Source organism: Chiloscyllium punctatum, chromosome 1, assembly GCF_047496795.1.
Source record: "Chiloscyllium punctatum isolate Juve2018m chromosome 1, sChiPun1.3, whole genome shotgun sequence".
NCBI lineage: Eukaryota > Metazoa > Chordata > Chondrichthyes > Orectolobiformes > Hemiscylliidae > Chiloscyllium > Chiloscyllium punctatum.
In genome coordinates this window covers 57,533,914-57,546,683 of record NC_092739.1, presented here as the reverse complement: position 1 = coordinate 57,546,683, position 12,770 = coordinate 57,533,914, and the positions used below count along the sequence as shown (strand labels likewise).

Sequence of the window (12,770 nt, the reverse complement as noted above, 5' to 3'; positions counted from 1 at the left end):
CTGATTAAACATTTAGGTACACAATTTTACCCTTAGAAAATGTATTACTTTGCCAATTCCCAAAAAACATTCTCTCTTTAATACTTCAGTGACTTGTCACTCATTGGCCTTGAAGGCCACTTTCAAGGTATGGTTAACATACTTTGTAAAAAGAGACAGAGCTTGAGTAGGTAGCTCAGTTTATATCTTTGGAGAATTTGCAGCTCGAAGAAGTCCACATCGTTTATGTCAGATTGTAAATAAAATTGTGAACCAGGCTGAATGCAGAAAGGAGATTTAAACGCAAACACCAGAAGCAAAAAGAGATTATGAGGAAAGATGAATCGCTAACATAAAAGGAAATCCCAAAATCTTCCAAAAGCACATCAAGGTGGTAAAAGGTGGAATATGGCCAACTAGGGACTGAAAAGGGATTGACACTTAGAGGCAAGAGGGATGGTTGAGGTTGCATCTATCTTTACCTAGACTCTATCAGGACCTCAGTGACTAGAAGGGCTAATATTGATACAGAAAAACCGAAAGAACTGTGGATGGTTGAAATCAGCAACAAGAACAGAAAATGCTAAAAATATCTCAGCAGGTCTGGCAGCATCTGTGGAAAGGAATTAGATTTAACGTTTCGGGTCCAATGGCTCTTCTTCGGAACAAAATTGAAATACCTTTTCTAAAAAAAAATTGGCAAACTTTTAACCACAATGGATAGAACCTTCAATGTAAGTACTTACGGCTGTGCTCCAATTTCGCGCAAATGGTAGAAGAGTTGAGGAAGGTAGGTCTGAACGAGTGTCTCAAACACCAGACAAAGTGACACAATTCCCTAAAAATAGAAAATTAACAGCATTCTTGCAACATCCATAGCAATCAAAATAAAAACAGGTTTCTCTTTTAGGCAGAAACTAAACTTCATCTGCTTGCCAAGGAGAACATTAATCGCAAAGAACAAATTAATAAAAATCAAAAAATCCTCCCAGTCTTCAACAAATTCTTCCATCAGTCAACCTCAAAAGCAAAATAACCACTCATTTAACTAATTTACAATTCATCTGTGGAATTTTGTGTAACTTCTTTTAATTGACAGAACAACAATTTGTATTTATCTACCACCTTTAACAGATACGGATCCCAAGATCAATTCAAAAATCAAAATAGAAAACTATAAATGGATAAGTGACAAGTAATGAAAAGCTTGCTGTAGGTAGGTCAAAAGAAAACTTTGAAATAATATGATGCAAGGAGGTTTAAGAAGTATGCCAAGGACAGTGGTGGTGAAAACTAAGGATCTCCCGTCAAAACTGAAGGTGGACTGGACAAAGGCATCCACGTTTTTCACAGAGTTTTAGATATTGTAAGATGATAGGTAAAAATATATAAAATAGAATGACTGAGTCTACAAAGACAAATACATGAATAAAGATTTAAGGTGGAACAAAGTTAAGTGATACTGCAGTTGGAAATTTACAGCCTTGGTGATGACTGTTTTCATTACAGATTTCTAGCAGTTGCTAGAGATGGAGGAAAATTACTTTAAATAGAGATTGTTGATTCTTTAGTAAGTTTTTCACTTTTCAAATGGAAGCCTTCTGTTAAGAGTTTAATTAGGGCCATAAGCTGTGGGAAATCATTAAATCATTGTGAAGGGATGGTTCAATACACCTAGTGTTAAGTTGGCAAGTTGTGGCACATCCATTGCTTCATGCCGAACAGGTGCTCTGACAGCACAGAAATAGTCATGTGATCAGGTTATCAAAAACATGCCTAAATGGTAGTACTGGATATCATTAGAGTTATATACAGAAGTAGACCTTGTATCTGGCGATGATGTTGCTAAAATTATAACCTGAAGCACCTTAAACAAGGCAGTATTAAGACTTGAAAATATGTCAGTGTTGGATATTGTGATGGCCAGTGTGGTTTTCGGGAGAAATTTGCTTTTCATATTGCTCTTAGAACTGGGCTTTATCAGGAGTATAGTCACATTGGCAGAGGTAACCATGAGGAATACAGTGTGTCAGCGGGTCAGTTTCCTAGAACAATATGTTATGGATCCAACCAAGGATCAGGATAGTTTGGAAACAAAAACAGAAATTACTGGAAAAGCTCAGGACATCTGGCAGCATCTATGGAGAGAAATCACAGCCAACCGTTTGGGTCAAGTGACCCTTCTTCAAAACTCCTCAGAATAATTTGGATCTGATGATGTGTAATCAGACAGTTTAATAAATGATGTCAGAGTAAAAGATCTCAGAGGAAATACTGAATATAACATGGTAGAATTTAGCATTCAGTTTGAGAGGGAAGAACTTGAGTTGGAAACAATCAACTTAAGAAAGAAAAATTACAAGGCAATGAGGGCAGAGCTGGCTGGAGTGGACTGTGAAAGGAGTTTAGCAACAAAACAACTGGGGAAAAGTATTTAAGTAAATAGTTAATGGTACACTGCAAAGATATATCCTAGTGAGGAACAAGGATTCTAGGAAAGGGACAAGACTACCACGGTTAAGCAGAGAAGTTAAAGAAAACATCATATTCAAAGAAAATACATAGAATAAAATGGGGCCTTTATAGAATATGGCAAAGATCAGTGATCAATGGATTTGGGAAAGTTTTAAAAACTAACAGAAGATGACAAAAAAAAATAAAAAGGGAGAAAATAAATTTTGAGGGTAAACTTGCAAGTAATATTAAAACAAACAAGTGGCATATCAGATTCTTTCGAGAGTGTGGTGCTGGAAAAGCGTAGCAGGTCAGTCAGTATCTAAGGTGCAGGAGAGTTGACGTTTCAGGCAAAAGCTCTTCATCAGGAATCAGATTTCAGGCAAAAGTCCTTCACCAGACCCATATCCCACTCCGCCCCCCACAACTCCTCCACATTCCTGATGAACAGCTTATGCCCGAAATAGAGACTCTCCTGCTCCTCAGATGCTGCCTGACCTGCTGTGCTTTTCCAGCACTACACTCTCGACTCCAATCCCCAGCATCTGCAGTCCTCACTTTCACCATACCAGGTTATTTCCATTTATGAACAATTCAAAGCAGAATTTAGGGTGGCATGGTGGCTCAGTGGTTAGCATTGCTGCCTCATAGCATCAGAGACCCAGGTTCAACTCCTGCCTCTGTGTGGAGTTTGCACGTTGTCTGCTCGGGTTTCCTCCAAGTGCTCCAGTTTCTTCCCACAGTTCAAAGATGTGCAGGTTAGGAGAATTGGCTGTGCTAAATTGCCCATAGTGTTCAGGGATGTGTAGGTTAGGCGCATTGGTCAGAGGTAAATGTAGAATAATGGGGAATGGGTTTGGGTGGTGTACTCTTCAGAGGGTCAGTGTGGACTTGTTGGGCCAAAGGGCTGTTTTCATACTGCAGGGATTCTATTCTATTCAGAGTGTGCTGGGACCAAAATTTGTAGTCCACACATCAGGTTAGTACATAAGGTTCACATGCAGATTTTGTGACCGAAGGTGCCCTTCACTTGTACTGTGTGGGCATCCATTTAATGCTATTTCAATTTGCAGGGCCTCACATCACATGAAAATCCCTCTTAGAATGAAATGTTTCTAAGTGTGGTGGCTGCTGTTTTCACCTCCATTGCACACTCAACCTCTCAGCCTAATGACAGCCCCAAAAACAATCACAGAGTCACACAGCATGTAAAAAGACCCTTCAGTCCAACTTGTCTTGCATACTACATACCCCAAACTTAACTAATCCAATTTGCCTGCATTTGGTCCATATCCATCTAAACCTTTCCAATCCATGTAGCTACCCAATGTCTTTTAAATCTTGTATTTGTACCTGCCTCTACCAATTCCTCTAGCAGTTCATTTTATTAAACACAGCATTATTGGTGCGAAAAAGTTGCCCCTTTCACCCCCAACTTCTAGCTTTCGATTCCTCTACTTTGAGATGTATAAGTTCACATCTCAGCTTTCAGCACTCCGAGAGAAAAGTCCCAGCCTATCCAGCCTCTCTTTATAACTCCCTCCAGTCCAAATCAACAGATTTGCTTTTGGTTGTCCTCCCTATCAACCCCCACTTGGCTTTGATCTTCTCCATATTCCTACCCCAACCTATTTAATTAACTGTTCATCTGCCCTAATCTTCTCCTGAGTCTTGGACATACTGCATTGACATTCCAGACATAGTAATACACCATTTTCCCATCAAAGCCAGAGTTGTACTGATTGTTGATCACCTATGTCCCGCATTACTCCTTTCCCTCCCACGCTCTATCATCTCCCTCCCTTATATGTTGAATTGACCTTTTCACAACTGTTATCCTCTCTGAATCCCAGCGTGCTGCCTCCAATATCCTGGCTTCCCTACCAAAATAGTGGCACCTTATAACTACCCCTTGTAAATTTTAATGGGCAAATCCCCAGGATTCACTGTGACGCACTCTCTTGACTAATTTGGATGGATAGCCCTTACTGATGAGGGACCGGACCACAGACAGATCACTTTGTAACTCCCCAAGTGACTTATTCTGACTCCCTAGACTGTCTGAATTGTCCTTACAGGGCTCTCAATGTCCAACACCCTGGACTGTTATGAGATTGGGCATCCTGACCACTCCAAGCTGTTGACTGACCAGGTCTAAGCCCTGGACCGATACTGGTGTTGCCCTAGACTTACTATGCTGCGAGTCCCCAACTCAAGGCTGTCTCTTATTTAGACTGAGTTATACTCCGCTTAGACTCTGAGACATTGCATACACATCAACCAAATGGCTATGTGCCACGTACTAATCAGAAAGGCAAAACTTAACTGTCATAAGTATTCAAGTTCAGGCTGAAATGTCAAAGCATAAATAAGGCATCCAAGCAGACACAAGAGTAACTACTAAGAGAGCAAGTGTAGAGACAGTTTTAAAAATTCATTTGTGAGATGTGGGCATTACTGGCTGGCCAGTATTTATCACCTCTTGCTAGTTGCCCTTGAGAAGGTAGTAGTGAGCTGCCTTCTTGAATCTCTGCAGTCCACCTACTGTAGGTTGACCCATAATGCCATTAGGAAAGGAATTCCAGGATTTTCACTCAGCAACAATGAAGGAATGGCGATAAATTTACAAGTCAGGATTGTGAGTAGCTTAACGGGCAACTTGCATGTATCTGCTGCCCTTGTCCTTCATGATGGTCATGGGTTTGGAATGTGCAGTTTGAGGATCTCTGGTGAATTTCTGCAATGCATCTTGCAGATAGTACACAATGCTGCTACTCAGCATCGGTAGTGCAGGGAGTGAATACTTGTGGATGTGGTGCCAATCAAATGGGCTGCTTTGGCCTGGATAGTGGTAAGTTTCTCGTTATGAATTTGTTCGGTGAGCTGGAAGGTTCAGTTTCAGATGTTTCGTCACCATACTTGGTAACTTCAACAGTGAGCCTCGAGTGAAGTGCCAGTGATATGTCGTGCTTTCTATTCATGTGTTTAGGTTTCGTTTGGGTGTTTGGTGATGTCACTTCAGGTTCTTTTTGTCAGAGGTTGATAGATGGTGTGCAAATCGATGTGTTTGTTGATAGAGTTCCGGTTGGAATGTCATTCTTCTAGGAATTCTCATGCGTGTCTCTGTTTGGCTTTTCCCAGGATAGATGTGTTGGCCCAGTCAAAGTGGTGTCCTTCCTCGTCTGTACATAAGGAGAAGTCTGTACATTAGTGATATGAGTCATGTCTTTTGTGGCTAGTTTTCTGCCTGTTTGTCCTATGTAGTGTTTGTTACAGTCCTTGCAAGGTACAGTAGAACCTCAAGTATCCGACTGAGACGGGCAGAGAGTATTTTGTTTGGATCAGTGATCATTCGGATAATCAATCTAATCGTAAACAAGCAGTAATTTATGAGTGCCAGTTATTGAACATTTCTCAGTTATACAGCAATGCATGCCAGAATGCTGTTTAATTGATAAATGAATGCTGAGTTGCTTAATGCCGTTTTTAACGGGACCTTGAGATCTTGCATGGATAATCCGTAATTCCGATAATTGATGTTCGGATAATCGAGGTTGCACTGTATTTTGTAAATTAATTTCGTTTTCTTTGTTGTCTGTATAGGGTCTTTTAAGTTAATTAGCAGCTGTTTAAGTGTGTAGGTTGGTTTGTGGGTTACTATGATGCCAAGAGGTCTGAGTAGTCTGATAGTCATTTCAGAGATGTTTTTGATGTCAGGTAAAGTGGCTAGGGTTTCAATGCGCTTTTTGTCTGCTTGTTTGGGTTAGTTGCTGAGAAATCAGTGGGCTGTGTTTACTGGGGACCCATTCTTCTTGAAAGCACTTTATAGGTGACTTTGTTCACTGTTTGAAGTTCCTCTGTGCTGCAGTGTGTGGTGGCTCATTGAAATAATGTTCTAATGCAGCACTGTTTGTGGGTGTTGGGATGATTGCTTCTGAGTTGAGCATTTGGTCCGTATGTGTTGTTTTCCTGGAGACACTGGTTTGAAGTTCCCCACTGACAGTTCACTCTATTGTGACATCTAGGAATGGCAGTTTGTTGTTGTTTTCTTCCTTTTTTGTGAATTTTATGCCAGTAAAGATATTATTGATGGCCTTGAAGGTTTCCCCTAATTAGTTTCATTTAGTGATGACAAAGTTGTTCATCCACATAGAGGAACCAAAGTTTGTGTTGGATAGTTGGGATAGCTGTTTGTTCAAGTCTCTGCATTACTGCTTCTGCTAAGAACCCTGATATCGGTGATCCCATGGGTGTTCTGTTGATTTACTTGTAGGTCTTGTTATTGAAAGTGAAGTGGTGATGAGGCATAGGTCTACTAGTTTGACAATGTTGTCTTGCTGACGAACTTGGTGGTGCCTGGTGTTTGTGTCTTTGGTTCTTCTAGTAGTGTAGTCAGTGTTTCTTTGCCAAGTTGATGTTGATGGATGTGAACAGGGCTGTTACATCAAAGGAGACCATTATTTCGTCCTTTCCTATCTTGGTATCTTTGATTGTGTTCAGGAGTTTGTGGGTGGAGTGAATGGAATGGCGTGAGTCGTCTACTAAGCACTTTAGTCTTTTGTGGAGTTCCTTGGCAACTGTATAGGTTGATGTTCCAGATAGTGAGACTATGGGTCTAAGAGGGGCTTCTGGTTTGTGAATATTGGGTAGTCCGTAGAAACGTGGTTTGTTGGAACCGTCTGGTTTTACTTTTTGGAAATTTGTCTTGTTTAATTCTCCTGATTTCTTAAGTTTTGTGAGTAAGTGTGAGATTCGGTTCTCTAGTTGTGGGGTCAGGTCTATCGCCACCAGTTGCTAAGTGTCAGTATTTGCAAGCAGTGCATTCGCTTTCTTGTAGAAGACTGATTTGTTTAAAATGACAGTCAAGCGTCCTTTGCCTACAGGTAGGATTACAATATTTTTGTCTTTTTTGAATCCTTCTAGTGCTTTCTTTTCTTGTGTATTAAGTGTGTTTCCTTCCTTTTTCCTGCTTAATGTTGGTACAACTGTTGGTCTGATAGTTTGCTGGGATTCCTCTGTGAGTTCATTGTCTTTCGTTGTTGTTTCTAAGGCTGCTAAGAAATCCTTTTTGTTTGCGTCTCTGAAGTTGTAATTTAATCCTCTTACTAAGACTACTCAGATCTCTTGCCATAAACACACCAACACACTAAAACAATAGCTAATGAACTTAAAATACTCTATAAAGACAACAAGCAAAACAAACATCATTTATAAAATATGTTGCAAGGACTGTAAAAATACCACATATAGCAAACAAGCAGAAAACTAGCCACCAGGATACATGAACATCAACTAGCCACAAAAAGACATGATCCATTATCACTAGTATCCTTACATACAGACAAGAAAGGACACCACTTTGACAAGGCCAATACATTCATCCTAGGACAAGCCAAACAGAGACATGCATGAGAATTTCTAGAAGAATGGCATTCCAACCGGAACTCTATCAACAAACACATCGATTTGGACCCCATCTACCAATCTCTGAGAAAAAGAACCGGAAATGGCAACACCAAACACCCAAAGAAACCTAAACACACTAATAGAAAGCGCGACATAACACCAACACTTCACCAGAGGCTCACTGATGAAATTACCTAGTATGGTGACGAACATCTGAAACCAAACCTTCCAGCTCAGTGAGCAAACTCACACCTAGAACCTCAACCTGAGCTACAAAGCTATTCAAAACTCGCTAGTGTTAAGCTTCTTGGGTGTTGTTGGAGCTGCACCCATCCAAGCAAGTGAGGAGTATTCCATCACTCTTGACTTGTGCCTTGTAGATAATGGACAGGCTTTGGGGAACAGGAGGTGAGTTACTCGCCCGGTATTCCTAGCTTCTGACCTGCTCTTGTAGTCATTGTGTTTACGTGGTGAGTCCAGTTGAGTTTCTGGTCAATCGTAATGACCAGGATTTTGATAGCGGGGAATGTAGTGATTGTAACACAGTTGAAATTCAAAAGGCAATGGTTAGATTGTCTCTTATTGATGATGGTGATAGCCTGGCCTTTGTGTGGCAGGAATAGTACTTGCCACTTGTCAGTCCAAGCCTAGAAATTGTCCAGATCTTGTTGACTTAAACATGGACACCTTCTGTATCTGAGATGTTGCGAATGGTGCTTAACATTGTGCAATCATCAGTGAACATCCCACTTATGACGGAGAGAAGGTTATTGATGAAACAGCTGAAGATGGTTGGGCCTAGGACACTATCCTGAGGAACTCCAGCAGAGATGTTCTGGAGCTGAGATGACTCAACTTCAATAACCATCACCATTTTTCTATGTGCCTGACATGATACCAACCAGCAGAGAGTTTGTTCCCTGATACCCATTCATTCCAGTTTTGCTGGGGCTCCTTGATTTCCACACTCTGTCAATTGCAGCCTTGATTTCATTTCACCTCTAGAGTTCAGTTTTTTTGTCAATGTTTGAACCAAAGCTGTAATGAGGTAAGGAGCTAAGTAGCAGAACCTAAACTGAGCGTCACTGAGCAGGTTATTGCTGAGCAGGAGCTGCTTGAAAGCACTATTGATGACACCTTCCATCACTTTACTAATGATCAAGAGTAGACTAATTGTCCAGGTTGGATTTGTTCTGCTGGGCATACCTGGGCAATTTTCTACATTGTTGGATAGATGCCAGTATTGTAACTGTACTGGAACAGCTTGACTATGGGAATGGCAAGTTCTGGAGCACAAGTCTTCAGTACTGCTGCCGGAATGTTATCGTGGCCTGTAGCCTTTACAGTATCTCGTGTTTCCAACTGTTTCTTGACATCAGGTAGAGTGAATCGAATTTACTGAAGACTGATATCTGTATTGTTGGGAACCACTGGAGGAGGCTGAGATGTACCTTATATGCACATTGGTCAGATATAAGATTGGTGCTTATGTTTGCACACAATGTATCCTGGCAGCAGAATTACAATGGAAGTGCAACAATGAAATGCAGAACTGTATTCTAAGGGAGCTGGAGATGTGCCATGAGGGTGTGGTGAGGCTGGTATGTCTGCAATGTCAATGTCTATGATTTGTGATAACTTGAAGCTATTGCAACAACATTCATTGCTACTAAGTGAAACAACTCAGATGTTGTGAGCAATTACAAGTTTAATATTTAGTCAAGAAAGTGAGGTAATTCTGTTAATCTATAAATCATTAGTGTAGCTCCACTTAAAATACTGCCGGCATACCCTACATAAAGGATATTGCAGCTACTGAAACATATATAAGAGAGAAATCAGGATGACTGAAGAATTGAAGGAATTAGATTATGATGCACTATTACGTAAATTAGGTTGGTTGACACATGAAGAGAAAATTATTTGAATGCTGTTTTTAGAATTCCAGAAGAACTAGAAAATGCAAACCATAACAAGCTGTTCTACTGTGTCTAGAATTGTACAGCAAGGGAGCATAAATACACGTGAAAGGGGCAACTATTGACCTATTCTGTACAGACACTGTGGGGAATTCTAAACCCCAAGAATGATTGGACTTGTAGCACATCTGGAGTTTGAACTTTAAACTCAGGCCAGCATATCCCCTTTCATTTTTAACAGAGAATATTGGACAATAAATTTGTTCTCAGAAGGAAGGCCAATCACCAAATGTTTTTAATGAAATCACATCCTTTCACCTTAACTCGATTTTTATTTTTAATTAGTGCCAGCAAGGTTCAGGAAACCTGGCAGATTATATAGAGCACCCTGCTGGACTAGGAGAAACTAGAGTGTTTCATTCAGGCCAAAAAGCTGAACTTGAACTCTTCACAGATCCTGTCATCTATCAACCTAACTCTACTGGCCCGCTGTCGACTCTGGAGCTGAGAGAGAAGAAAATGCAAAGCATGAACTGCTGTTAATTTAAGCAGGATATCTGAAGAACCCTTGACTTCTAAGTTTGTCATCAATACAATAGAAATTGAAAGTCATAATTAGTCAACAATTCCATTATTGTCGTAATAGGAAATGACCAAAATGATAGAAAGCAAATTACATGACTTTTATTTTGCTCAGCAATTCCTATGTGAATTTGATGATAATTTACATGCTGATTTCCACCACCTAAATAGGAATGTAGCTAAAATTATGGATTAGCAAAACAGAATAAATTAATTCGATTTCTGAAGCTTCAAAGAAACAGTGTAGTAATCAGGAGGCTCTCCAGTTTTATTTTTCAGGTTATTTGAACTCCAAGATTTGGATTTAGTAATCTTGTTTATTTTGATTAGATCAATAATGTGCAGATTAATGGTTTATTGTTCAGACGAAGAATGAAACTGGTGACCAGTTATGTCACCTTCTTCAGTGTTTCGTAATCAAATCAAATAATTATCCTACAGATTTGCAATTGATGGTTTTACTTCGCTCTTTTCATTCTTCATTTAAATGCTGGTTGAAGATAAAATCAGCTAAGAGTACAGTTTGTGGGTGCTGCGTTTAATAAAAAATACACAAGGGAACAAAGAAACAATATATTATTTACAATTGAGGGCTAATACATTTTCATGTCATCTACCTTGACTGGTAGAAATCAAATTCTGCTGAATGAATGCATAAACCTTTAATTAAAATAAGGAATAACACCTTAGTGAATTTTCAACCCTTCACAGAACTTACTGAGGAATGAGATGAGATGCAATGAAGCCTGAAGAAATATCGCACATACATCTCTCGGAAAACTTGGTAGAGTTTGGATGGCTCGTGGTAGAGAAAACAGAGTGGAGCAACTACAAGTAAGCAGGATATAACAAATAAAATCCAGGATTGCACAAGATAGATTATATATTTAATATCATACTGACCACAGCTAATGTTCTTTTACAATCCATGATTATATCCTCAATTTGGAGGCATCATGTTAAATGCAAAAAAAAACACAATCAGAGAAACCAGGTGCAAACAGCACTCAAAACTTTGTTCAGTTTTCCAAAATGAAACTATGCTTCAACTTTTCATTTAAGCTTATTGCATTACCACAAATGTTAAATTATCCATGATCCATTGTTTTAGAATTTTTTTTTCCCCATGATATATTGATAGGCAATGAGTAACCTGCTGCAGTTTTACCAATACAGCTAAAAATTGGTCATCAAAATTCTGCAAATAATCAGATTTTAATAAACTAGAAGTCTTTAAATAACAATGCAGATCTACTTACTTACATTTAGTGTCTAATATCAGTTTCTTGGCTAAACAAATGCGTTTTTTTTTGGTAAGATGTCTTTTAGAGTCCAAAATGTGAAAAAAGGCTTAATTTTAAGAATCTTCTTAATGATCCATGAATAAACATGGAGAAAGTGAGGACTACATATGCTGGGGAACAGAGTCGAAGAGTGTGGTTGCTGATGATTCCTGATGAAGGGTTTATGCCCGAAACATCGATTCTCCTGCTCCTTGGATGCTGCCTGACCGGCTGTGCTTTTCCAGCACCACACTCTTCAATTCCACAAATAAACATGCCATATTCATTAATTTGATCTGAGGCACTCCACAATCTTTTTTGGATGGGCTAACTTCTAGTAAAATGCTTTATTAAACAACTGTAAAAGATCATGGAAACTCAATTAAGTTGCATGTAGCTTCTTTTGAAGTTGTGGTATTGCACAACCTTGGTCATTTATGGGAAAATCATGCTGAAAATGTTAGCATAACCTAGCAGAAACTTTATACCTGAATATCATAGCTTTGAGTATTACAACAGAAACCCACCAAGATAAAATCCAAGCTTCAGCAGTTTTCAAACTACTCCCTCACATCCAGTCCTGTCTTTTTCATAAGGGCAACTAAGTAAAATAAAAATAACAATACCAACAGGTTACCTGCTTTGAAATATAGCAAGATTTATAGCTTAGGAGAATTCCTTCTAGCCCATTGTGTGTGAGCTTTCCAAAATAACCAAACCTTTCAACTCATTGTTTGTAACCCCACAAGTTATGGCATCTTAGTATCATAAGTATATATCTACCCTTTCTTTTCTAAATGCAGCGACAGCTTCAGACCTTTTAGTACAGATCTTTGGGGTATCCCATTAGTTACAGCCTGCCCACATGAGAATGACTGATTTATTGCTGCTCTGTTTTCTGTCTGATAGCCAATCACTAATCTATGTCAGTACATTACTTCCAATATCATGTGCTTTAATTTTGCTAACCAACCCAACCTCTTTGGGGGATCTTATTAAGAGCCTTCTAAAAATCCAAATATTATATATCATCATCTCCCTTTCATATGTTTTATTAGTACCATCTTGAAAAAAACTCCAAGTTGTCAAATATGATTTTCCATTCATAAATGCCCAATCAGATTATTTTTATTCAAATGTCTATTTA

General features: G+C 39.2%; 1 protein-coding gene and 1 long non-coding RNA gene across 5 annotated transcripts in view; one reads left to right on the top strand and one right to left on the bottom strand.

Annotated features, from left to right (window-relative positions):
* tbc1d19 (TBC1 domain family, member 19) overlaps positions 1–12,770 on the bottom strand; it is a 138,792-nt gene that overhangs the window by 13,257 nt on the left and 112,765 nt on the right. For all 4 annotated transcript variants that reach the window (XM_072566348.1, XM_072566429.1, XM_072566269.1 and 1 more), the window contains 2 exons: positions 11,059–11,168; positions 726–817 (listed from right to left, as the gene is read on the bottom strand). In XM_072566348.1, coding sequence (XP_072422449.1) covers positions 726–817; positions 11,059–11,168 — 202 coding nt within the window. The remainder of the gene's footprint in view (positions 1–725; positions 818–11,058; positions 11,169–12,770) is intronic.
* LOC140469882 (uncharacterized) overlaps positions 1–12,770 on the top strand; it is a 79,489-nt gene that overhangs the window by 60,391 nt on the left and 6,328 nt on the right. Inside the window, exon 2 of the long non-coding RNA XR_011956243.1 lies at positions 11,052–11,174. This is a non-coding gene — a long non-coding RNA (uncharacterized lncRNA). The remainder of the gene's footprint in view (positions 1–11,051; positions 11,175–12,770) is intronic.